The sequence below is a fragment of the Blennius ocellaris genome (assembly GCF_963422515.1).
Source record: "Blennius ocellaris genome assembly, chromosome: 18".
Classification (NCBI taxonomy): domain Eukaryota; kingdom Metazoa; phylum Chordata; class Actinopteri; order Blenniiformes; family Blenniidae; genus Blennius; species Blennius ocellaris.
The window spans coordinates 11,217,787-11,245,600 of NC_137667.1; the positions used below are offsets into that span (position 1 = coordinate 11,217,787).

At 41.5% G+C, this 27,814-nt stretch overlaps 1 protein-coding gene across 3 annotated transcripts in view; it reads left to right on the forward strand.

Annotated features, from left to right (window-relative positions):
• The window catches only part of gphnb (gephyrin b), a 102,212-nt gene that overhangs the window by 51,684 nt on the left and 22,714 nt on the right, over window positions 1–27,814 (forward strand). For 2 of the 3 annotated variants that reach the window (XM_080513640.1, XM_080513641.1), the window contains exons 7-8: window positions 3,369–3,641; window positions 6,482–6,616. In XM_080513640.1, coding sequence (XP_080369766.1) covers window positions 3,369–3,641; window positions 6,482–6,616 — 408 coding nt within the window. Of the gene's footprint in view, window positions 1–3,368; window positions 3,771–6,481; window positions 6,617–27,814 lie in introns of all 3 variants that reach the window. The other variant, XM_080513639.1, reaches the window with a different exon arrangement.

Sequence of the window (27,814 nt, forward strand, 5' to 3'; positions counted from 1 at the left end):
GACGCTCTGTATCGGTCCTATTAAAAAAACAACCCATGCACGTACAGCTTGAAATTCTCCACCGAAAGTCAAATCTGAGTCCTTGTGACCATGAAGCAAAAGTACTAACTACTACATCACTGTCTATATATGCATGCCTGTGTGTGTTATCTCCTGCTCCTCCCCCCTCCGCTCTGCTGACCTGCACATATGTCTCTGTCTCGTTACGCGCCTGCTCCTCCTAATCGATTTTAGTATTTTTCTCAATCAATTACCCCACCTCTCCTCCGTCTACTGCCATATTAGTGTCTCCCTCGTCAACCCCCAGTTAAAGTTAACGGTACAAGCAGCCCACTGCAGGCTTTTATTGCGTTGATCCCCTGTCATAAAGATACAAGGGAAGTCCAGCTGAGCCAGCCAGACAAACCTCTTATGTCCTCTTATGCATCTTTTAGATGCTCATCCTTTCTGTTTGACTTCATTTCATCGAAACATCTGCTACGCTAACGTCCACATTTCTTCTTGTCACTTTAAAGTATGCCGTCATCAATGATGACAAGTGCAGGACACGTGACCTTTCTCCAAACAACACATTATAGTACAGGACACAAGTACCTTGTAGTTTCAGAAATTCAGCTGGAATTGTATCCAAAGAACTGGCTTATGCCTTTCCGATATAAATTTCACATTCTAAAAGATTTTAGCATACCTAAATGACATGAATTAGTTCGTTTTTTGTTTTTTTTTTATATATATATATATACTTACTCTATAAATGTCACAAAAATAAGGTGTTGCTTTGACAAGGTGGAGCACAAAACCTATTTTTAGATAATCCCTTCAAAGTAGTTTCACATTTTAAGCTTAGCTACTGCAGTGAATAAGTATTGAAAAACACCACACAACGCCGAATGGCTAAAGTGCTGATATACAGAATGCATGATGTGTTTAGCTATTTTCATCTGCTGTACAGTTATGTATAAAGTAAAGTAAAGTATAAAGTATAAACAAAATTATGCTGTTTATAATTCCAGTTTGAAAGAAGCAGCAAGGAAAAAGTTCACATTTATATAAATAGTATTAATGTTTTTTAATTAACTGTTTTTGTATAAATGAGTCTTTGTATATCTTATTGATTCATGACCAGAGCCGCAACTTTTTTTTGGCAGTGTAATTACACTGGTACTTATTATTTGTAGGTCATAGATGCTTTAATCCTTCACAAAGAGCAATGTGTATTGGGATGTAACATGTGGCTTAAACTAACCGGCACCAAAGAGACGCAGGTTTAATTCTAGTACTGCACCTTTCTCTGTGGAGTTTGCATCTTCTCCTTTTGCCTGATTGGATTTTCTCTATGTACTCCACTTTTATGCAATAGTCAGAGATAGACTTGTTCAGTTAAGTGTTGACTTTAAATTGCACATAAAGGTGGTTGGATGCCTGTTTGTATGGATCAATCAGTGGTAGGATAAAGGGGCCGACAGCATTTCTATTGTTTCTGTTTCTGTTACTCTCTGAATGAAAAGTTGTTCTTTAGTGAAAATGCAAAAACAATTCTGTTGTCATTGAATTTGTGCAATGCAAACAAGGCCTGAAAATCTGATGTGGTGTTTAAAGTGAGCCATCACACCAAGCAGTAGATGAACTGCTCGTTTTGTCCTCTGCCTTCAAGGCATTGAGAAGTCAAATAGTTGGTTATAATTTATATTTAGTGATTTCTGCATTTAAAAAGTCCTCCTGCAGTAGTGGAGATTTACATATAGGTTAGCCTTATATTTTTTTATTAATATTATTTCTACTCTCTGCATCTTTACTGTCCTTTCTTCCTTCTGTCATTCTTTCTTGACTATTTTGTCTTTTTTGCAGTCATTTACTTCCCTATTTTTTTTTTTTTACTGAATCTCTGATATCCTCTCCTTCCCACAACCCTCTCTCAGAGAACAGCAGTGCCCCACACCCACCAGCACCACCACCTCTAACCCCCCCCCCCCCTTCTCCCCCCTCTTTCTCTATCTCTCTTTTGCTTGTGTTTCTCATCCTTTGGCAGTATATCCAGGGATTCTGCTCTTTAGTGTTCTTGACAGTAACTCTCCTCCAGGACAAAACCGAGAATGAGAAGAAAAAAACAATGTACCTTTTACAAAAAATTCTCGGCACGCAATGAAAGCGCAAAATGAGAGTGTAGGAACGTCTCCAGGCTCTTGACACATTCCTCACTCTTTCTCTTAGCCCTGTCCTTTCTCACCTAGCTCTCTTCTCCACGTCTTCCAAAACCACTCAGATCTGAACCTCAAACACGGCTGCAAGAGGCACAAACAGCCCGCTGTGTGCTGAGGGGTTTGGGATGTATATGTGTGAATGGATGTGGAGATATCCCAAGCGATGCTTAGCTCGTGAGATGGTGCGTGTGCGGTTAATTTTCCATTTATCAAATCAGTTCCATCCACTGGTCTAAGAGGTCATAGCTTTCCCCATGTTTTATGCACAGCAGTAGAGGATGCTGTTCCAGTTGTGCGTGGACTAAAGTGTGGCTTTATAGACTTTAAATTCAGTCAAATCAAGGTTAACATTGTCAAATTTAATCCAGCTCGCGAAATGCACACATTAAAACAGAGAGGTTGCTCTAAGGAGCCCATTCTCAGCCAGTGTAAAGCGTGGGGTGATTAATAATGCAACTTCTCAATGCTTAAAATACACAGGAAGATAAATAATTTCACAGATCAGCTCTTGTCTTGAGAGTGAGGAGAATGGAGCATTTAACATAGCCGAGGAGCCCACAGGCACACTGACACACAGAGCGACACCAGAGGCGGGAACAGAGGGGGCGGCGAGAGGTGGTCTGCAGAAATGTGGCCAGACGGAGGCGCTGTGATCTGCTGAGGTTTAACAGGAAACTCTATGTTTTTGATTCAACTGCCTTGTACATGATCACACATCTATTATTTTTTTTTTTACATAAATACAAGTTACTCTTCTCCATGGTTTTTGTCAGATTTGTTTGATTTCTCTGTAGAGTTTTCCTCCCTTCATACTGTAAATGTGTTTTCTCCTTGTACGTTTCTTGTTTCTGGATAATCTCCATTTTCCAACTCTATTCTCTTTATTGCTTTCACTTTGTTATCCTGAACTAAAACATCCTTTCACGTGTAGTTAATCTTACAAATTGTATTTATACATTTCTGACCTGTTTTGTGTATCTTCACGTCAAAGGTTTTACTCATATTAACTGTGTAGTTTTCATATTCAAAACAAAACGAAGCAATCAACGGTTGACTTTCTTGTCACACCAAGCACATATCTTTCGTTTTCCGGATATGTTACTTTCTGTTGGGTTCTTCAGGAAATTACAAAGCGTTAGTGTATTTGTTCTGTTGCCTCCCCTCCAGGAATGCTTCCAGTTCATCCTTCCAGCACTGCCGCACGCCATCGACCTCCTCCGGGACGCTGTGGTGAAGGTAAAGGAGGCGGTGGACGAGCTGGAGGACTTGCCTTCGCCGCCTCCGCCTCTGTCGCCGCCTCCCAACAGTTCGCCACACCGGCAGACAGAGGACAAGGGCGTGCAGTGTGAGGAGGACGACGAGGAGAAGAAGGACAGCGGCGTGGCGTCCACCGAGGACAGCTCCTCCTCTCACATCACCGCCGCATCCATCGCCGCTAAGGTACTTCAGAAGGGGGCGAGGAGCAGGGGTGGCAGAAGGGGAGGGGTTTGTTGTACGGTAAACATGCAGATCTGTGTCCATCCATCACTGTCACCTTTACATGTCCACATACATTATTTGAACAAGTTAGTGGCACCATGAATAGTAGTCTAACATCACTCATCCATCATCTGCAGTGGAAGTAACAAAATAAAAATACTCACATTTTTAGGGTACATTAGAAGTATTTGAAAATCACAGATCCTCTCAGTACACTCACAATTCAAAAGTAATAATTAGACCTTTTTTTTGTTTTGTTTAATTCTTTTAAGAGTGAAATTATTGCTGTATATCCTCATTTACTTCACGAAACAAACTGATGAAGTGAAATTTCAAACACTTTCTATGTTTGTATGACAGGTGTGTTCTTAATATACAGTGCTTAGACTTTGTGGCTGTAATACCTTTAAACAGTACTTTAGTCAAGACAATATCAGTGCCATTTCCATCTCTGGTCAGTATGTGTGAAAGATGTGCAACAAACCTTTCCAGACAGTTTGCTGCACATAGAAGTTGTTTTTCCTACAATGCCTGTGAAAATATTCATTTAAAAGCTGGTTTTATAATGTCTGCTATTAGAAGATCATTGAGTGGGTATAAAGACATCGAAATGTTGTGATTATTTTTAAGTGAAGACAAGAAGAAACTAAAAGAGAACAAGCACCATCAGGCAGACGAGATATTTGAGACGTCTTTGATAACACTATGACGTTATCCAATGTATGTGTGGATAACAAAGTGTAGTTTTGATAGACACGTCATTCCTGTTTGAAGATGTTCAGTTGCAATTCAAAGTACTTGTGAGCTATTGCTGCTGAACCACATTGTTAAGATGTTGTCAACATCTTTGATCATGGTATTAAAACCTCAGGAAGACTGGTAAACACTCTGTGGAAGCTGATGGGGATCCAAAAAAAGAATGAGTGGTTTGGTCTTTAAAGTCTGCTGCAGATAGCACTTTTTAAATAATAGATTTTCTGTTTTTCAGCTCACACCTTAGTGCAGCGCTCCTGCTGCTGCTGTCGCTGCTGCTCCTTGCTGGGCCTAAATGTGGTCCAGCTGGGTAATCATTTATACCTTTGAAATCCGTGATGAATCTTCTTCTTCAGCAGTTCCACTGCTTCTGTCATCTCAGTTTGTTGGATGAATGTTGGACTGGCTCCATACCATAATCTACTGCAAGGGTGTCACACATGCAGCCTGCGATGACCTTGCAAAGTGTGAATATAACAGAGAAAACATTGTTTATTATTTCTAATGTAAATGAATGAATCAGAAATCAAACCCTATATAGTGTCATCAGGGTTTTAGCCAATCCCATTCAAGGTAGGCCCTCCCTTTGACCTTCCCATAGTCAGGGAGCTCTGCTGTGGTGCTTCCTCCTCCACAATATACCTGAAATGCGTTGACGGTTTTTGTATTGTTGTTTTTAAGAGTGTGTTCATATGCTGTGGTCAAAGTTGAAAAGTCAATATCACAAAGACCTCCTTATGCTCCAGACATTGGACTATATTTTCAGGTCTAACACAAATGTTAAATTTGGCTTTATTATGTACTGACACAATTTGGAGATTAAAGGTCAGTTTGTCCATGTGGTGGGTTCGTCTTTGTGCCATTTTTGTGAATGTAGTATAATGTGAAAGCCTACATTTGATAGCTTTGATTGTCATCTTTAATTGTGTTTGTATATGATGAGTTTGGACAGACATTATTGAAATATGCAAATTTGCTGATTGTGAATGTTTATAACTGCAAAGCTTTGGTTGTTGTACAAGTGAGACATTTATTTGTAGTCATTGGCCACTTAAATGAAAAATTCAGCTATTTTCTGACTTTGCAAGTAAGAATGTTACTCCTAAAGATCCAGCCTGAATCACCTTAGGTGTAAGGTTTTATTTTTAAATTTTTTTTAATTGCATGTATGAAGGGCTCTGGTCAAACATAGTGGATGTTTTGCAAACAACAGTACACAAAAACAACTTAACCTGCAAAATAGAGCATAACCCTTAGCATGTCTTCATTAGATCATGATGGTCTGTCTGTACATACATCATTGTGTGTGTCTCCTCATTCCCATGTAACATCATTTGTCTTTCCATACCCGTCATCCTGTCCTGTACCTGTCTGCAGCCTGAACGATACATTGCAGTCCTAGTACATCCTCATTGTCCCGTCACAGATAGATGATGTTGGTAAGACTCCAAAACTCAAACATCAACCTTCATTCCCATGTCATGTTTTGGCTCAGCCCTGCACAAGAGAGCAGCTGTTCAGGTTTTACAAGTCACAAATGGTAAAATACTGTATGCTGGAAATAATTTCAGCCATAACATTATGACCTACTATTATTTGTCGCCAAATCAGCTCTTGGAGGTATGGACTACACTAGAACTGTGAATGTGTGCTGTGCTTTCTCACACCAAGGTGTTAGCAGATCCCTTAAGTCATAGAAGCTGTAAGGTTGACCGTCTATAGGACTAGGACTTTGGAAACACTGATCCAGTCATTATCAAATTTGCTCAGTTTTTCCCTCCATAGTCCACCCACTAACACGCTCCCCGAGAAGGAGAGGCTTGTTTTCATAATCTTATGGCTGATTAGTGTACCAATGTGTGTGTGTTTTTATTTGTAGTGTGTGAATTATGAAATGCACGTCTCGCTGAATCTTAAAAGTTGTGTGTGTGTGTGTGTGTGTGTGTGTGTGTGTGTGTGTGTGTGTGTGTGTGTGTGTGTGTGTGTGTGTGTGTGTGTGTGTGTGTGTGTGTGTGTGTGTGTGTGTGTGTGTGTGTGTGTGATCTTAGATCCCAGACTCCATTATCTCGCGGGGTGTGCAGGTGTTACCCAGGGATGCAACCTCTCTCAGCACCACGCCCTCGGAGTCGCCCCGCGCCCAGGCCACGTCCCGCCTCTCTACCGCTTCCTGTCCGACACCCAAAGTGAGCACACACACACACACACACACACACACACACACACACACACATGCACACAAGTTATATTTTCATATTAAACGATATGCAGAATCTATTCAAATATCAGAGAGGAGAGTCCATCAAGCGTGAAGAGGTTCTCACCTGGAACACTAGGACACACTTCCTGGAACATAAATTCAGCACATAAAAACAAAAACTGCCCCTGTCTATTTTTTTTTCCTTTGCTCTGTTCTACTATTTGTCTCCCTTGACTCCGCTCTGTTTAACAGGGTCAAGGTCTTCAGTTTGTTATCTTTTTTTTTTTTGTTAAATCATGTGATGCTTATTAATTTTTACAGGAATCACAGTGATGAACAAAAGTCAAGGTCGTCTCACAGCAATTTATCGTTTCATTTCTTCCATTTTTTTTTTCATTGCCTTTGTTTGTTTGATGTGTTTCTGTTTAGTTTGGAAAGACATAGGACAAACTCCATGATTGCACATTCAAACTGCACACATTCACACATGGACTGGTTTCACTGTCTCAGCAACACAGAGTGAACGTGTTTGTTAAATGTACAACCGTTGTTGTTTGTGTGTGTGTGTGCGAGTGTGTTTTGCTGTGTGTTCACTGAGAGCAGGTTGTGTATGCAACAGCTTGCACAAGAAATACGTTTTCTTTCAACCTCAAGGATGCTTCTTTGTTTTGCTTTAATGGGATCCACTAAACATTTTGTCCGCTTGTTTCTCAATTATTTCCTGTGCTCCATCTCAATGTGACTTTTTTACTCTCATGGTTTGTTTGTGGTAATGTATCAACAATGTCCCAGGGTGCTTGTGTGCTTTAACCGATCTCTCCTGCAGGTTTAAAAAAAAAAAAAAGAATAATAAAACTACAGTGTCAAGTCTGCCCCTCTGTCTCCCCTCAGCTCTCTTTCCACCCGTCTTTCTCTTTCACTTCATCTGTCAGTGTCACATCTCCGTGTGTCTCGCGGACAGCAGGCAGGTGCCATGGGAAAAGATGAGGTGGTTGCCATGGTAACAGGGGGATGGGACGTGAGGGGAGGGAGGGTGCACAGATGGGTCATGTGGCAGCTGAGAAGAGTGCCCGATCTCGCTCCCTCTGTCGTCCTGTCTTCTTTTTTCTCTTTCTGCTGTGCTTGGGTGTTCACACACATGGTGAAAGGTCATAGAGATTATAAACACTTTAAACTTTTGCTTGGAATTCAGATATTCGAATAATAATAATAAGCCAAGATGTGGAATGAGAAGCAATTTGTAATGGGTCGAGTGCAATGAGTGTGAAAAGACTATTTAGTTATTGGTTCAAGCCTTGGCTTCATGTGTCTCTCCAGCTATGGAGCAAATAAAATCTCATATACTATTGTAACAGATGTGGATTGAGGCAGTTAAAACAATTACAATGACTGTAATCCCCATCATAGTTTTAACTCTTTCCCAATCCATACTATTAGCATTGAACACATTCTCCACCCTTTTTTTTATGGTTCAGACCTTTTCTCACACGTTTCCCAAGTTCATCGTATTTGGCCTTGGTGCCTGTTTAATTTTCCCTGCTGCTTTTGTGCAGCGTGAGCTCCACAGCTTGTGGTGAGCATAGTTCCCACCACTGATCATGGTTATACAGCTTCACACTTACCCACAGTGTTGCTCACCTCAGCTGAGCTGTGTGAGGTGCTGTAAATAATTGGACAAAGGGGAGTTTTAATGCTTCTGCTGCTGGATCCGAAGATACAGCAAGGCAGCAGTCTCCGACCGATACTTCGCTATCCGTCCTCGTTCCTCTCAACCACATGCACGTTCGACCATATGTCTCTTCAGTGAAGTCCTTCTCTCTCAATGACCCACTTTTAATATTGCCAGCCTGTCACAACCACACGCCAGCCACGTTAGTCAGCGTTTGTGTATGACATGTGTGCCTGGACATGTGTGTCTTTGTGCGTGGCAGATACCAGACAGCTAAAGGCTTTTCTAGGTATAGCTCTTCACTTGTTTAGATTCTGACACAGGCTGTTTCCCAGCGACAAGCTGCCATATGTTCTTTGAAATTCCCACGTTGAGTGTGGCTGCCGACAGTATGTACACAATGTCCCCAGAGCCCGAACGGTTCTGTTCACTGATGCATTTCATGTGCCGCTGTGGGCTGTGTTCGTTTGTTAGCTGGGTCTTGTTGGCAGCGCGACATGGTGGCTTTGCAAGGAGAAGCTGCGGAGTAGGTCTCAATCTTGTCAATGGCAAAGCTGCCGCTGCAGTACCCATAGGAGCCGGTCCGACACCGTAGCTCACACAGTGCAGCACAAGAATGCAAGCATCTGTCAGGAAGAGATCTATGGCTAACTGGTCATGTATCAGTTCCTCAAGTCAAGTTATTGGACTGTAAGTGCCCTCTTTAACCCTTGATGTGGCACTCACTTTAATATGTGAAAATAGAAAATGTTAACTATGAGTTGTTATTGAAGGATAAGACGATGAGGTTGGTATAAACTCTTTCAGTCCTGTCATGCATTCAAATATATTGGCCAGAGTCATAAAACCTCTTCTATTAAGAGGGAGGAGTTTGCCTCGATATCCAAATCTATTCCACAGAGCAACAACTGGATAGTCACATGCATACAGTAAAACTGGACTCACAAAATCATCCTGAGGGAAGAATTGCTTTTGCTCATGCGTTGCACACACACACATCCAACAAATGCCAGCAGATACAAAAGGATTACAAACTGAGCAGCTCTACAACCATTCATGAAACCAGATTTTCTTTCTCGGTCACACTGTTTCTTATTTGTGCGCGCGCACACACACGGAGAGTAGCTATACTCTTCCACTCTTGTGAGCATTTAGTACAGTTATGTAATGGTGAGTTTGGATTAATGAAGCATATGGGAGATGGGGCTTTGACTCAAAGGAAGGTTGACAGCGTGTGTGTTTTTAGGAGTGTTTTTGGGGTTGTGTCTCCTGCTCTTACGCTCACTGAAGTAGTGTTGGTTTTACTGTTTGTGTGCAAAGGCGTGCTGAAACAAAACCACTGATAATATGAATTACTATTGTCCAGATTGTATATTTCTCTATTTTGTATGCGAACATGCAAGAATGCCCACTTGCAGGTGTGCATAAATGTTTCACTTTGTAAGTGTATTCTTCCCTGCATATGTTGCTTGAGAAATTTTACTTGTAGCCGGATTCACTTTGTTATGCTTTTCTATAATACTGCAAAATCTTTCAAGTTTCAAGTTTTATGGGAAAATGGCTTCCTCCCATATTCACAAAACATCCTTGTCAGGATAAATTGTGTCTCTTAACTGGGCATAGGTTTTAATGTCTGCGTTAGATTGTCTGGCTCTGTGCGGTGAAATGTTCAAAGTTCAATCCGCCGTTTGCCCGATGCATGCTGGGTCATGCTGGGTCAGGCTCTACCCAATGAAAACTACTCTTATGCAATTGATGTAAAATTCATCTGATTATTTCCAGTTGTATTTTCAAAATCTTTATATATGTGTTTTAAAAAGTGAAACTGTTAAAAGGAAACATTTCCCAGTTTGAAGCTGCAAGCTGATCCTTGCTTTTCATTAACGTGATAAGATACTTGTGGAGGTACTGTTGAATGTAGTTTTTGTAGAAGAGTTTCATATTTTGCTATTTTGGCTACATTTGTGTTTTACAGTGAGAGGGGTTTGCAGACAGCTGTGGCCACAGTTGTGCAATCACCGACAGCCTGAGATGATCTTTTAAAAGTGCCAACAATTGAAGTAATAGCTATACAATTGCTCCAACACACGTACGTCTAATAAATGTGTCATCATGAAACTCTGCGGAAAGTCTGCTGATAAGCTGATAACCTCTGTTGAAAGTAAACCAGGCAGGACACTGGCCTTATAGCACCGGGGTTTGAATGCCACTTTCTATACATGCTGCCGTTTCTGCCCTTTCATCCAATTCCCGTCTAGCGTTGCAGCTTTCACCTTGATCACCTCGCATCTGCAGGTCCTCACATTATTTACGCTCCGTGTATTGTGTACTCGTCCAAACATCCCATCAACTTGACAGATATTGGCATTTATTTTGATTAAAGTATTCAATGCTCTCACTCTATCGCGGCGCCTTTGCGCACCCTTTCAGGTTCTGGCTGTGCACCTAGAGGACACGGCCTCATTGTGCTCTGGTCCTATAGCATTTTTTTTTTTTTTTTTTTTTTTTGATGAATGGTTTGATGTATGGCTGTGGAGCCAAGGCTTATGGAAATCAACTCTTCCACTGGAATGTGGGAAATGAGTCACAGTGCTGCTGTGCAATTCAGCTCACGCTGCTCCCATAACCTTCAGCATGGGCATCATGACGTTCAGGTCAGTGCTTACAGCCAAAACAAGAACATGTTAACATGCACACTGATGTGTACAAAGGCATGCTCATGCATAATGTACCTATTGATAAATAATTAAGAAGACTATTCTCTTTCGCCTGCTTGTCGGTTTGAAGTTTGTGTTGTGATTGACTCGCCCGAGACTTTCACCCATCCATCTAATATCCCACTTCAGTCCTGGAGCCCATTCTAGCTGACGATAGATAAACGCAGTGTTCTCGATGGACAGGTCACCATTCCATCACAGTGCAAGCACAGACAGGCACACACACTCACGTTCACACATGCAGGCTAATTCGAGTCTCAAATCAACCTTAAATGCGTGAAAGTTCAAACTGCTTCTACTCGGTTTCCTAAAACAATTAGTGACTCTAAATTACCAAAAGGTGCATGCGTGTGTGTGGTTGTCTGTTCTTTATGCTTATTCTGTGTCTTGCCTTCACCCACAGTGGATATGGCCCTGCTCCTAATGACCCTGAGTTAGATAAAGCAGCATAAAGGCTAGATGGATGAGCTATACAATGTTATTTTGATAATATTCAGTATTTGAACAACTGTGACTCACGAAATCTGCAGTCCGTTCAGGCTTGGCTTCTGAACAGACTTCGTTCCCTTGGCAATGTTTGACAGCAGTCAAAACAAGTGCGATAGCATGATGTGTGAAATGAGCTGAAAGAAATTTGCACGTGCAGTTTGGCCTCAGTCTGGTCAGCACGCAGATCCCAGAATCATCACTTGCAAACGAGTAGTGACAGGGGATCATCGACATTGAGAAGTGATCTGACAGTGGGGAGATGAATGATTTATAACTTTGCTCTTCGCAGCTCAGCCAGCTGTAGTGTGACGGATCAATGACCTGTTAGCTTGTATTGCAGAAATCGCCTCTTACAGCTGAGAGCTGTGCAGGAGACATGTACTGTCCTCAACTATCGATACGTGGAAGAACATGTGTGTGTGCATGGGAGTATTTCAGTGGGTACAGTAAAATCCTGCCTGTTCAACTGTTTGGAACTGCAAAGATGATGCATTTTAGCTGTGTTAATGCACATGGATACAGAATGGAATACAATGGCCTTTATTATCGTTATACAAAGTGAAATGAAATTGTTGAGCACTGAAAAGGAGAGCCCTGAGATGCTGCAACTGTGTGTGCCGCTGTTTTTGACTCCACTCACACCACTCGCCTCCCTGAAAATGTTTTGTATGCCACTGTGTTGTTGACAAACCTTGTTCCATCCATCTTCTGGGCCACTTATTCCGAATAAAGGATGTGGCAGGGCTGGAGCAGATATTCGCTGACAATGGTGGAAGTCAGGGTACAACCCAGGCAGGTTTCCAGTCCATTACAGAGAGACAGCTACACATAAACAAACATCAACACATATGTGTAATTTAAGACTTCTTCATTATTTAGCTTCTTAACGAATGGAAAGGGCTGCATTAAGATAATGTAATGGATTGTTCTTTAAATTTCTACTTAGGTGAAAATGCTTGAGTCAATGCATTTGCCAACTTTCGCCGCTTCCCATGACGGCACCGTCTTGTGTCGAGTCAGCAGTTTAGGAAGCAGTGACCTTTAGGTCCTACGAGCTCCCATCAAACTGTAAGGATCAATAACGGTGCCACATATATTACAGACTAAGGCATTAAACATTGGCCATCTGAAAGCCATGTATTCAATGGAGAGTTTGATTTATATGAAAGTGATTGGGTTACATTTACAATGACCTTAAGAGCCACCACTTATTAACCTAACGTTCCCCCTTTAGGGAGTTTTGGTGTGACTTGTATGAAGTTTCTCATCCTCACAATCAATAAAAATATCAGAAATGCACTGTGGATAATACTCAATGGTATCAATTTGATATCAGTTAAAGTACTTTACTATTTTTTAAATGGAAAAAAACTGCTAATAGTTGTAATCCACACTACAGTACCTGGAAAATTGTGCTGTGACATATTTACAGTTGTTTACTGGCAACTCAAATTGTTGCTGTCGTCATTTCTGGCAGTAGATTTAAGCTTGTGACAGCAGCAGTAATGCAAATAATATGTACTGCTAAGTGATTTAACTGGGGCCTGATCAAAGGAGAATCTAAACTCAATAAATTATGATATGCTTCTTGTTTCAGATCAAATTGTAGCGACAGAACTGTTGATTCCACAGTTACAAGTACCGTGGTATCATTAAGTAATTTCATTTTTCATAAAACCTTGTAAGCTGCATTTCTTTTTGCCAATAAGTTTATTCTACTCACAGACGAAAAGAAGTGCACATTAAAACTTTCCAAGAGTACCTTTTTCTAATAACGCATTTAATTACTTTATTTTCATTTTTAAGCCACGAGTTGTGAAACCACTCTGTCTATCGCAGATTTAAACTGATTGAAAATTCAGAGCAATAGCATCAGTTTGTTTATAACACCAAGGTATACTAAAGTCAATAGCTAAAATAATGTTATCAACCTTCAATAAATCCTTGGATATACCAAGAAGTAAGCATTATACCTTGATGACGGACAGTTTGGTGGGACAGTGAGAGATTGGAGATTGTGATATATTTTAGGGTGAGGAAGATTACTGTACATTTAATATAAAAACAATAAAACTAAACAAAATGTTATCGTGAAAGCTCATAATGACCACTGGGAAGTATGAAGTCATTTAGTGGATCTTTGGCACGATGTTTGAAGCGTGTTTAGTATGTGTACCACACTGAGGAACATGCTGTGTTGTCTGATTGATAAAAGCATGCACCATTCTATAACGTGATTTGTCCAGTTTGTGCTGCAGTGAGTGTTACAGGGTCCTTTTTTTTTTTTTTTTTGCCCTGCAGATGTGAAGGCGCAGTGTGACATTCCAGCACTGTTTTACAGCCTGTATGGCCCGTTCTTTTAAGGTTTATTCCCCTGCAGGAGCAATAGATAAGACTTGTTATATGTCTTTGTGTTCTGCTGAAATTATTCATGTTTGGTTTTACCCAACAGTATTGACCGCTTGTGTGTGTGTGTGTGTGTGTGTGTGTGTGTGTGTGTGTGTGTGTGTGTGTGTGTGTGTGTGTGTGTGTGTGTGTGTGTGTGTGTGTGTGTGTGTGTGTGTGTGTGTGTGTGTGTGTGTGTGTGTGTGTGTGTGTGTGTGTGTGTGTGTGTGTGTGTGTGTGTGTGTGTGTGTGTGAGCAGCAGTAGAACTAGGTATGTGTTATTGTCCTCCTTCAATGCAGTGAGGCTCATAAAAAGTGACTCCTCGTCTTCTGGCCTTCTGAAGGTGTGGAGGATTTATGATGGAGTGAGTGAGAAAGAAAGGAAAAAATGAAAGAAAGGTGGGGAGAGAGGAAGAGAGTGAAAGAGAGAAAGGGACAGAAAGCTAATGAGTTGCAGAGGAGAAGGGAAGGAAAAGAGAGTGGGAGGTGGGGAAGGGAAGATGGATAGAAATGGAAATACTGAGTGAACAGAGGCCAGCCAAGCCTGTGCCACACCGTCCGCCTTTCTGTCCGTTTGCCAGTTTTAATCCATCTGTCCATCCCTTAGGGAGTCCAGTACCTCACCTCATATCAGTCTGTCTGAGCCTCCCCCGCCTCAATCATCTCAAATCGGGGAAAGTGAGTGAGAGATGGAATGAGCAGAGTTATGAGAAAGAATGAGAGCTTGGAGGAAGAAGGAGTCACATCCGTGATCCCCCCCCCCCACAACAAGAGGCTCATGGGGAAAAACACATTATTACACAGAAATGCACACACACATGGATGTCAGTCATGCGTATATGGCTAAGAACAGCACACATCCACCATGTGTGCTGCTATGGAGCGTCCTCCTCCTCCTCCTTCGCTTCCTCTTCTTTCTCCTCCTCCTCATTGTCTCACTGGCTGTTGCATTTCCTCGCTCCTCTTTGGCTCTCTTGTGCATCCTTCCCACTCCAGCCTTTCTTTCTTATCTCCCCCCCTCTCTCTCTCTCTTCCCTCTTGCTCACCCTTCCTCGCTCACTCTCTCACAGTTAGTGAGTGTGTAAAAGTGTGTGTGAGTGTGTGCATGTGCCGAGCAGCTCATTCTGTTTCGACTCCAGGCAGAAGATGGTAAGTACTTTGTCTTTCCTCCTGTATAAACCAGATCATGTTTACACGTTTTGAAAGTGTGTGTGTGTGTGTGTGTGTGTGTGTGTGTGTGTGTGTGCGTGCGTGCGTGCGTGCGTGCGTGCGTGCGTGCGTGCGTGCGTGCGTGCGTGCGTGTGTGTGTGCGCACGTGCGTGTCATGTACAGTGTGTGCCTATGTAATGAGTAAAGGATTATTCGCTGAGTGGGCACCAGGGTGGAAATATTGCAGTGCATGTTTTGTAAATACCATTTGCGCTCCTGCATGTGTGCGTGCTCCAGCTGATGAGGAAGCTGTTGCCTGAAGGAGGTGCAGTGTCAGGCCACGGAGGAGTTTAGGAGGTAGGATGGTGAGTAATGTACCAATGGGACTGGGTTGATGTTAGCTGCAGAGTGAGGAAGAGGAAGGGGGCTAATGTGTCTGACATTCTGGCTGTGGTGTTTCTGCAGTGTTAGAAGGTGGTGGACACGGTTACATAAAGAGGCAAAAAGAGGACAATGACTATGAGCAATCTCACTGGACTCCTGTGCTCCAGCCAAGCAATTCAGTCACCTCTTCAGAAATAGAAGCTGCCATATCCATATTTTCCAACCGTTATTTAGCTGCTGCTTTTACCAAGAGAACTTAACAAGGAACGCCTTGATCCTGGAGCCTTCACTGTTGGTCCTGGTCCCTGGAGTTGTCATATGCTCGCCTCCAGGCTCCAGCACAGCAGCTTAGCTGGACTGTAAATGGAAATGAGGACAGTATGGATGAAGAAGTGAGAAAACAGCACATATAGAATCTGTCATTTACAAGAGATGTTTATTTATTGACATTCCTTGAATAACAGTTTTTTTTATAATGTGTAAAGAAAAAGATAAATGCCTGTATTTTTTTTATTGTTGCAATCTGACAGGATTGGATTTGTTGCACATAACTACAGTTTTCCACGTCCGTTCTCTTATTCCTTCATTATGCAATAACTGTGATGCGACTGGTGAAAACATTGTCTTGGATGTTACTTTTGAAGGATTTCCAGTGAAGATTGATCTGTCACAGATATCAGTGAGTGCATTTTAGCTGCTTAATTTAGAACAAGTTTTTGAGCTCCAGGAATCACAGCAGTGACTGATTGGCTCTCGAATTTCAACCAACATACGTTCAAGAGAAGCTTGCTTCCTGAACCTTTAGGCCACTATTGCCCCTCTTATGTCACTCATTAAAAAAAACTATTGAATTTGTTTTTATTACGGTACGTTTTCCTCTTTTGGTTTTCTGTTTTTATTTATACGTATTTTTTTAATGCGCCCGAGATCACGTCATGAATAAAGATATCTAAATGGGTGTCCATTAAGGGCACAGATTGACTCGTGGAAATAAACTGTATATTCCCACCATTGAGTGGAGTTCTGACCATGAGTGTTGGGGACCCAGAGTTCATTCCTACCGGTGTTGGGAAGAGCATCCCATGTAAAAACTATACATCTGGCGTGTACATTGCAAGGACTTATTGTGGCGACACCTGTGAAAAAAGAGCAGCCAATGAGATGCTCTGTATACAGTATGTGAGCTGATTGACCTTCTTGCTTGAGATGAATGTGTTCCATCAGCAGCACATAGAGATAATCATCTGCCAAGGATTTTTTTTTTCAGAGGTGATAAAATTCACCCAACAGCATTTATCAAAGTTGGTGATAAATTTTAGCTGTAAATTATGTCTGCATGCAGTGTTATTTATTTGCAGTTGTTCACCCTCGTAAAGATGCTCTAATAAAACTGAAATTCTTCACTTGTTTTTGTTTTGTTTGGAAAACCATAAAGACAAGAGAGCACAGGGTACAGTTGTTTTCATGAAACAAGCACATAATGGCAATAACTCGTAAGGAGCTCTCAGTAGAGCGCATACCTTCGTCAACGTCACCTTGCAACATTAAGGTTAAATCATGCTTTTTTGGTTCATATTCTTTTGTGTTACTTTAACGCACCATTAGAGTGAGTTGGCAATGTGATTGGCTGAGGGTGGAGAAGGGGGGCGAGGAGCGGAGTTAGCAGTGTGTGAGCAGACGGTTAATGGCAGCTTCAGCCCTGACGGATGGCTCACAGTGAAGCTCCAGCGTATTTACAATGGAGTAAATATCTTACCTCCCCGGGAGCTGTTCAGTCCCAAAATCTAATGGAGTGGTCCTTGGATGATGACAAATCATCCCTGAACCGTTCATGCAATTGGGGTTAGCGTTTTTTGCCAAACGTTGGTTACATGCATACATACATACATATATTGCAAATGTCCTTTTTTGATATTATATATATATATATTTTTTTTTTTTTTTATATATATATATATATTTCCAAGCAGGAAAAAACATGACAATACATGAAACTAACTGGCACTGGAGACACTCAAATATTTTTTATTGTACTAACATTCGTAAGAAGATAACATCTGAAGGACTCAACATCGTATGATTTCACAAGGACATTTTTGCAGAGTCCTACACATTCTCCCTTTTTAAAAAAAAAAATGCTTTATCCAATCTTTATATGGCCTGAGGGGAAACAGACACATGGACACCAAGCTGCAATGAGTATTTTTCTCTTGGTTAACAAAAGAAACAACAGATTTCAGTATCTGGAAAAAGCAGACTGAAGGTGATTCAGCTGTGAGGAATGACTTTATGTCAAATGTCAGTTGCAGAAGGATGATTGAGATAGCTTGGTCTTACAGATATCCCTTCAGTATTTTGATGTGTGTGATACATTTTTCCAGAAATTAGATGAAAGAAGCTTTGACCAGATGGATAGTGCTCTTTATTCTCTGACTAACGTACACATATCTAGCCCTCCCTTGCTTTATTTGACTCGTGGTATCCTTGGCCCATTTGGGTCACATTTCTTCAGAGTTTGAAGTGAGAATATTCTTGCTCTATTCAGCATATGATAGATAGATAGATAGATAGATAGATAGATAGATAGATAGATATTCTTTTTTTAAGTTTTAGCTGAAAAAAATATTCAATTAAAGCATCATTAAGTGTAAAAACACAGACTTCCTTTCAGCATGAGTGCATCACGATTCTATCTACATGTGTGAAGTTTGCGTGCATTGTCTGCGATATTCTATTTGTCTTCAGTTATTCATGCCCACTGACTCTGAGAGTTTGCCTGGAGGGCAATGGAGAGAGAATGGAAAGAAGAGTACAAGAGAGCTTTGAATGGAGAGACAGAAAGAGAGAGAGAGAGAGAGACCAAGAGTCAGGCCGAAAGAGAGGAGTGGGGGAGGACAGACAAGGAATGAAAGGCACTAAGAGGAATGGATGAGACTGTCTGTCCAGCTGTACTGAGCGTGCTCATTCACCATGTGGGCTGTGGATACAAAGCAGTCCAGACTGGTGAGCAGCACAACACAGGCCTGTCAAATCAGCTGTGTTAGCTCTCACTCTCCACCGCGCTGGAAATTCACTCAATAGGTCATTAATTTCTGATATATGTAGACACGGAGACGGCCCTATGAGGGTGGTGATGAATGCTCTTGGCGATACGATGAAGCACAAAGAACATGCTCGTGGTCGACTGTGATTACTGGGTGTTTGGATTCTCCGGTGGGGCTTCTTCCTCTCCTATATTTATTTGTGACTGACATGTCTGTGAGAGTTTTCTTTTCAATCCATTTTGAAACATCCGTTCATTGTCCATCTTCTTTACGCCTTTGTCCATATGAGGTCGAAGGAGCAGTATAGAGAGCACAGAAGCCCGGACATCTCTGTCCCCCACTACTCTGATGTGACTCCAAGTCGCTACCAGACCAAACCAGAGATATAATCTTTGCCTCGCTACAAGGTGCTCGCCAGCGAACATCAACCTGTGTGAGATCTGGACATAGTTTCCTGGGCTTTCGATCCAGACCCATCTGCCTTCTGTGGCCCTACAAGGAGCATATGCTCTGGTCAGTATACCTCTGAAGATCACTCGACCAAGGCCACGACTCAGGAGGAGTGTTGTGAAACAGTGAGCACAAAACTTGGAATCAGTTTGAAGCAATGATGACATTAAAGGCTAATTTGACAAGTGAGAACCGCAATCCTGCACAGACATCTTTTATCTTATATTATATTGATCTATACTAGATCACTATAATAGAAAAAGCAAGTTTACATGCGTATTTGAATTTCAGTCTTCTTCAGCTGTACAGCCTGATCACATCCCTTTTGAAAGGTGGCACATTTTTTTAAATATTCATTTTTAAAAAGATATGATAATCGGCAGAGTATGTCGGTTACGGCAATAAAATACATGCCAAATCTTCCTCAAATGGCAGCTTTTCTTTGCTGTAGACTCTTGTTTTGTGTTGTTTGGTGGATTGGATGGTGGAACTCTGAAGAGACAAGTCATGCTGGGAAATTTAACAGTTTATTCATTCAACAAACAGGTGCTCAGTCGTATTTGGAAGGAGGATACACCAGCCTGCTCACATGCTACTCCCATTCTGCAGAGCAGTGTGGAGGTCTGGGTTTGTCAGTGGTTGCAGTATCTCAATATCTCTCTGCAATCAGAGGCACCTGATTGTCAGCAACTTGGCGTAACAGAAGTCAATAAAAACAGTAAAGAGAGGCTGTATTGGCATTGGCAGAGAAGATTTGCCAATCTTGTTTATTTAATTTTTTTTTTATATATATATATGCGCAGATCTCACATACTCAGCTTTTTCTCAACTGTTTGCAGATTTGACATACCAGCAGGGCAATTAATGGTTTTAATTACAGCAGGAACAATCAGATAAACAAAATCATTGCGATAAATCGTCAGAATGGCCACAATTATAGGAAAACAACCCTGTTCCCCAAAATCCCCAGTTGTACTAAGATTCAAAATCTTCTACAGTTGCTTGGTTTAGTATGAAGATACAGAACAGCGTGGTTGATGTGATTGTGGTGTAGCTGTGTTGGTATGAAGAGATGCTGTCAGCATAGACTCGTGCACTCTTTGACCAGTGTAAGCACATCTCTTCAGGGAAAGAGCAGGAAAAGCTTCGCTCTTGTGTTGCAACCACACTGCTTCAGAACATTGTGTTGCTTACTCCTGAGTTTCAATCTGTAGCCTCCTGCGGTTTCCTGCCAGTGTCCATTATCGGAGTAGTGAGTTTGATGAGGACGGCTGCTGTGAATGTGGAGCATTTCAATTAGGAGGGACAGGATGCTCATCTCCTTGACAGGCCCTTCTTTACGACACCTGTTTATTATATAATCTTAGATGTTACTGATTCATGGCGCAAGGTCAGGAATTGTCTAATGACTTGGCTAATAATTCATCGTGAGCTGGGCTTTCATGCTAGCCATTGTTTTGAGGAATAGATGTGATATCTCTAAATGGATTTCCCAGTGATCTGTCATAGCTGGAAGGCTCTTCGACCAGCGAGAACCTCTGCCAACGCAGATGGCTGTGTTTGTGCGCCGTTTTTGTTTTGGATATTTCCACAAACTAGCACATGAATGAAATATTGTACAGCAGCTGTCGTGGACGTGTTGAATGCATTAGCACACAGCGAAATTAACCCGGTCTGCTCTGGAATCTGATCTCTTGGGTTCATGCGCACAAAGTGCTAAAGACAGGAAGTTCGGTGGGCACCTTCCTGATATCTCAAAATAGGCTTGAACATAACCCCCGTCTTGCCCCATTAGGTGAGGTAATAAAGATCTTCATGTGCCTTTTGATGGAGGCGCTGTTATTAAAAAATGCCTTACCACAGCATGAAGGAAGCCGCTTCAATCACAGCTGATCCCCGCGGAGCAGTAACAGGTGATGCTTTTGGGTGCTATGAGTAAATTGCATCGCTCTGCATGATTTACAGGATGGCATGTTGGCTCTGTGTCATGAGTGAAACATGACAGGAAGGCAGAATGTGTGGTTGGAGAACCATTAGATCCCCATTTGACGCCTGCTGTGATTACAGGCCTCATTTACTATGGTGATACAGTGACATATTCGGAAACTGTAACTTGGGAGGCCTTTTATACAGTCAAACTATTGACGTAATTACATTTTACCAATCGTGTTTGACGAAAGCGGGTGTCCCAGTTAAAAACTTACATAAAGGTTAACATTTTAAGAAGAGCTTTTGTCTGCATTACTCCAGCCAGAGGAGCAACGGAAAGTGATATCATACTACATATGTAAAATAAGCAAAAATCTCATCACTTGGAGGGTGATGGAGTGGAGAGATGGCATATATACAGGATGTTCATCTAATTCTGGAAAGCTTGTGATAATCGTCTTTTATATACAGTACAGATACTTAACTGTCGAAGAAATCACCCCGTTCAAAACAAGGATCTTGAAATCAGTGTTTCTTTCAGTTTACAGAATAACTTGACTTCCTTTGGATGCGATACAGGAAGCTCAGCTGTTGAGAGGATAACAATTGTGAAGCCACAAGATTATACAACCTACAAAGTCAGATTTCCACTCATCAGCTTCACTTATAATCAGAAGTGGTGATTAAAAACGTTTAATTTTTCAGGTACCTGTACTATAGTATTTAGCTTTTCTTTTTCTTTTCTTGCTGTCCAACAAAAAAATATATTCTTCTCCTTTCCTTGTATTCTTTAAACTGACTCATTCCTTCTTTTAATCTCAATGAGAACAATTCAGTTACAGTGGATGAAGCCAAGCAGCTGACAGTAACAGTGATTCATGCTGAAGCTGCAGAATGTGACAAATGTATGATTGGTGAAGTTACATCAATCACGATTGAAAGCTGAGACATTCTGAGTTTGGTTTAGAAAGGAAAAAAAGTCCAAAAATAAGTTTTCCAGTGGAATTTATAGAGTTGTTTTTTATAAAGTTCAGTCAGGCTTCATATTCAGATTCAGGTTTTTAATCAGGAAATAATTTCTAACTCAAAATGGAATTATTTGTGTTATTGCTAATGATGGATCCAGAATCTGGTGTCTCCACACTGACCAATATAGTGGTGCAATTGTAATGGTTATTAAGAAAAAAAGAGACTTTGTGGAACGATAAGTTTAAAAGCTGATTTTTGCTTTGTATTTCAGTATGCTTTTTTTTTTTTTACTTTTTTTGACTTTCACTTAATCAAAAAATTCCAATTAGTAATTTTAAATGTCTGTACTTATACTTAAATATAAATGTGAGTATTATTATTCAAAACAATAAGTTTAGACTTCAGTGACATGAAAGAACAAAAACTGTTCAAACCAAGTTTTTTTTTTTTACTTCTCTCATAGGACACCTGGATTTACGTTAATATAATGGCTGTATTATGTCCTAAAATGCACAAAAAGTGCATGCTACTACTTCTTTTCCAACAACTAGGATATCTGACAGCACTTCAATATTGGTGATCGTTTTGATGGGATTGAGAAGGTCATGCCACATTTTTGAGGATTTTTTTGCTGGCTACTTTAACGTCTCATATATGAATGTAAAGTTTTTGTGTTGTATCGAGATATGATAATTGAATGATTGGTTGGTTGATTGATTGATTGATTGATTGTTGAGCAATTGGGGTAAACTGTGTGCATTATGAAGGATCTGTATACTACTTTTCGTGACTTTCTAAAATGCAGTATACACTGCATCCAGGCTCAGATATCTGACTGCAGGACTCACTGACGCTGCAGATAAAGATGCAGATAAACACAAGAAAGGGAAAGCATTGCACCAAGTCATTTTTATCTGTATGGACGGAATTTATGGGACGATCAAGAGAGAAGATATTTGAAATAGACATGTGAACACACATAAATAAGTCCTTGCATAATGTTCAAAATGTGTGATTTTTTCCTGTGAATCCTCCTCTCCTGTTGCTCTGATGGGAGCAAATCCCCATGAAACTCCTACCTGCTGTCCTGACCTGACCTGTCCTGTCTTCTCCTGTTCTGTTTCCTGTCTCCTGTCTCCTGTCTCCTGTCTCCTGTCCGTCATGCCCTTGGCTGCCTTGGCCCATCCGAGACAGTCACACAGAGACCTGTCATGCAGATACCGTCCTGAAACGGAGAGGGCGCTGTCTGTTCCACCCAGCAGTCTCTGTGTGCCTCTGTCCCCCTGCTCAACCCGGCTTTGGCTCTGTTAAACCTCTTCTCTTCCCCCCCCCCTCCTCTCTCTCGCGGCACCAGGCGCGGCTCCCCTCCTGTTCATCCACCCTAAGCATTGCTGAGGTACTCCTGCATGCGTTCTAATGCATCGTTACGGCCGTCATCATGGCATCGGTTTATACTTCCCCTCCCTATCCAACAGCGCCCCGATTTCCTGCCTGGCATGATTGCTTCCTGCCTACACACCTTCTATCCTTTCACCTGTGTGTGTGTGTGTGTGTGTGTGTGTGTGTGTGTGTGTGTGTGTGTGTGTGTGTGTGTGTGTGTGTGTGTGTGTGTGTGTGTGTGTGTGTGTGTGTGTGTGTGTGTGTGTGTGTGTGTGTGTGTGTGTGTGTGTGTGTGTGTGTGTGTGTGTGTGTGTGTGTGTGTGTGTGTGTGTGTGTGTGTGTGTGTGTGTTGTTCTGCCTGCTGCACTCCTGTTGGTCTATCTCTCTCTTTTTTTCTTTTTTTTTTTTTCAATGTACCCACAGTCCTTTCTATTCCCGTTTTTTTGTGTGAACATGATGCTGCGTTATTACCTCCAGTGAAATGTCTTGTTGTCCTCATTCTGGTACTCTTTCTAACCCTTGCCTGGTTCCCATTCTCACCCACCCCACCAAAATACACCACCCTTCATTACTTGGCTTCTCCCTCAACTGCATTTCAACCTCATAGCTGATGTTGAAAGATGCTTGAATTATGTATTTGAATGAAAGTGATGTTGCTTGCACAAACAAAGTGCATTTCTCTTTGTGTACACACCTCAGTTCCTTTAAAAGGGCCTCACTGACACACAAACATCAGCTTGTAAAAATGTGAGTGGTTTAAGCCTTTGCATTATCCTGTGACTGTTACTCTGATCGTGGCCCAGTGACTCTGATCTGTCAGTGATAAAAACACATTTTTAGCGCAAGGCCTCAGACAAGCACTGTCCAATATGGTCTTGGAACTCATTGATTAACTGTTTTCATATAAGAATAAAACCACAGAATTTAAGTGTGAGATCCTACTCATGTAATCTCAAAAAGGATATAGGATAGCATTAGTTTTAACAACAATTCCAGCCTCTACATTGTCTAGTTTTTATTGACATATGTGCTAATTAAACAGAATGTTGCAAATAATTTGAAGAAATTAATTTCATCTTGGGTAACGCAAATCTAAGGAGTTCTTCCCAAACAATGTGAGTTGAACAGACATTTAGGTTGGCTGACTTAACAAGAAAACATAAAACGGAAATATGAAACATCCAATATGTTTGAGCTAATATAAAAGTCTCTTTGACTGACATGTCCATATAGCAAAGTATATTCATTTTTGAGCATCATATCTCTTTTGTTTAACTTTAATATATTATCCCACTTTTAGACTAAAGGTGAATGTGTGTGTTTTTTTAGGTTTTACGAGAAAAATGAGAAAACCAAACCCAATGTGGAATATTTGATAGTCAAAAATAACATTGTCTTGTGGTTTAGGTTGGATAAAACTGTCACACAGTTGAGCTGGTATACCAGAGGTAACAGCAAGATGGTTTAAATAAGGATAAGGGCTGTTTTAAAAGAAGTGACCAACATCATCAAGAGCAGCTGAATAGTCCTTTAAGTGATAAAGTCACTTATAAGTTAAGGAAGTGCTCTTTAATTAGTTTTAGAATTAAAAAAATTCAGCTGTATTTTCTTAGAGTCCTTATTCCAATACTGATAGTAACAATAGTAGCTGATAGTATTAGGATAGGATTTATTGAATCTAGATTAAAAGGTTTGAATAAAATTGCCTTTTTTTTCCTCATTTATTCATAGAAATCAAAAACTGCAGTCAAGACGATCTAAACAGCTTGTTTTCTGTAATTATATTCTGTTTATTCTATGTCTCATAGCAGTAGCTATATTTCAATATCAGACCACTCAGTTTGTCTCAATCACAATTATATCTGTTCCCATATTCCCACATGAAATCAGGGCATGGATGGCCTCAGGATTTGCGGTCAAGCCCTCACTGGTGATCGAATCTAACGTCAAAATGCACGCAAACACACACACACACACACGCACACACACACACACACATTTTAAATATGTGGTAGGAGTAGCGTTGCTCTTCTGGAACTGTTATCAAATCCATCAAACTCTTTTCGTTCCTCTCATCCATCTTCAGCTCTGTTATGCCGTTGGTGGTTTTAGTGGTGACTTCAGTAACTCCTTTTCCAAACTGTTTTATTTTTGAAGCATTACTTTGATCTGATTGCTGAATGTGTGTCCGTTTCACAGTGATTTGGGTGTGCGAGCGTGCGATGAGCTTGTGTGGAACTGTGTTTTTAAAGTGCCACTAACTGATATGTTGTGTTGGTCAGAGTGTGTGTGCATACCTCTTGCCCGTGTGTGTGCGTGTGCGTGTGCGTGTGCGTGTGCGTGTGCGTGCATACCTCTTGCCCGTGTGTGTGTGTGTGCGTGTGCGTGTGCGTGTGCGTGTGCGTGTGCGTGTGCGTGTGCGTGTGTGTGTGTGTGTGTGTGTGTGTGTGTGTGTGTGTGTGTGTGTGTGTGTGTGTGTGTGTGTGTGTGTGTGTGTGTGTGTGTGGTATGAAGGTGAGTGACTATCCTGTGGCTTCCCCCAGGCCTCACGAAGAGAATTCAGGGCTCACCTGGATGAGGTCATCACGCTCAAGTCAAGGTACTCTACCTTGGACCAGGTAAACTCGCTAACTTTCTAGTAACTTCTTATCTTCCGGCATGCGGACCACTGGCATCCCACATCGCACCTGTCCACTCTAGTGACATGCACCATCACACACATACACAAGGAGAGCAGTAGCTAGAGAGAGAGAGAGAGAGGCAGGCATCATTAGCGTGTATTTGGTCCGATGACGCTCAAATTTTTCGTACATACTACTGCAATGAGAAAATAAAAGGAAATGTGACATAATGTCACAGAGTGATATTGAGTGTAGCCTTTGCAAGTTCATACATCTGAAGTTTACACCTGGTATTAACATGACATCCCCATGTCGACTTATTATCTGGATTTCTCTAAAGGTAGAAGATAACACCTGGCTGTCTGTTTATGGAGGGCAGATAATACTCTATTGTGTTTATATCTAAAGCAATTTGTCCTTGTTATTTGGAAACAGCTTTACAAACGTGTTATCTCACTTTACTTGTGTTACTCACAGGGAGACGTACTCAGGAAACATTATTTTTTTCTCAACTTCATTAGGTCTTTTTTTTTTCTTAAGAAAAAAGAAGGTAGAATCATTTGAAAACCCTACATATAGCCATATAGGAGCAGAGCCACTAAGTTGGCAACACAGTTTGGTGGGTTTTACAGATGAAGATGACTGATGATGTGTTTGAAGATGTTGATATCAGGTGTAAAAAGGATCTCAGACTTGTTTTATGAGTGTAAACCCATAATCCACTTCCTCATATAACAGGCTCCTATGGGGGAAGGGTCAATCATTCAAAGCAATGTTAAGAAATACTGTGGTGATACAAGAGGCAGTATAATATGTCAAAAAAATCAAATAGATAAATAAATTAAATGTGGACAGTTTTCCCTCAGAGTTGGCCAAGACGTTGTCCTCTGTATCACCTCTTTTAGTGGTCAGCAGCATTCCTCCTCATTGCCTCTGTCTCAATATTGTCACCAGCTTTCATCCTTTTTCATTCATCTCTCATTCGGTCATTCGGCAGGTGTGGTTTTCTTTTTTCTTCTGTATCGGTGACGGGTGATGTTTTATTTCGGTGGAGGATGTGCGGGCCCCTGTGTGCTGGTAACTGGTGTGGATATGATCATGTGTTGAGGTAGCGGCGGAACCTGTGCAGGAGAGTGCACACCGGTACTTCCCTGTTCTCTTACCTGTCCGATCTCCAGAGAGGAGGTCTTTGCTCTGGCCTGCAACAGGAGCATTTTGCCCTGCCTTGTACCACTATCTTAAAACCACTCAGGAGTTTTGTCCCGTGCTCCCTCTCTCCCGGCGTCCCGAGGGGGAAGGCGATTGAAGCTGGTTGAAACAAGCCTCCCCGCTCTGTCACAGCCTTCTCCTCTCCACAGCGGACGTATAAATCTTCCCCTCTTTGCATAATACGTCTGACAGCTCCTTTGTTTTGTGCTGAGCTCAGCACTGCAGCAGTTGCATCCCATCATTTCCTGGAGCGTCTCCTCTGCCGGCTGGTTATTGGCCCCATCGATTTTTCCCGGCTGGCTCTCGGGCTCTGGGGCCACGTCTCTTGCTGACCTGGCCATGCTCACTATTCTGCGTCTGTGCACACTGTGGCTGCCCCCCCCCCCCCCCCCCCCCCCCTCCCGAGCTCATTGATCTTCTGGGCAGATTTCCATGACAACCTGTCGTCGGGCTGTTACTGTGGTGATGGTGGCGCTATAGCGTGAAGAGTGATTAGTGTGTTTTTTGTTGTTGTTTTTTTATTTTTCTTTAAATATTTTGCATTGTATGTATGTCTGTATGTGGTCTTGTATTTCTTCCTTTCTGCGCCCCAAAAATTGGAAGGACACTGCACTTATAGGACTCCACACTTATACATGAATCACAGAGTCAAGATGGGGTTTTATTATTGTACTTGCAATTGGGTTAAGCTTAATCATAGGGTCATGGATAAATCCTTGTAATGTTCAAGGTCAGGGCAAAGAACAACAAATTGTGCCAAGTCAATCAGTAGACCTCATGAAGATAACA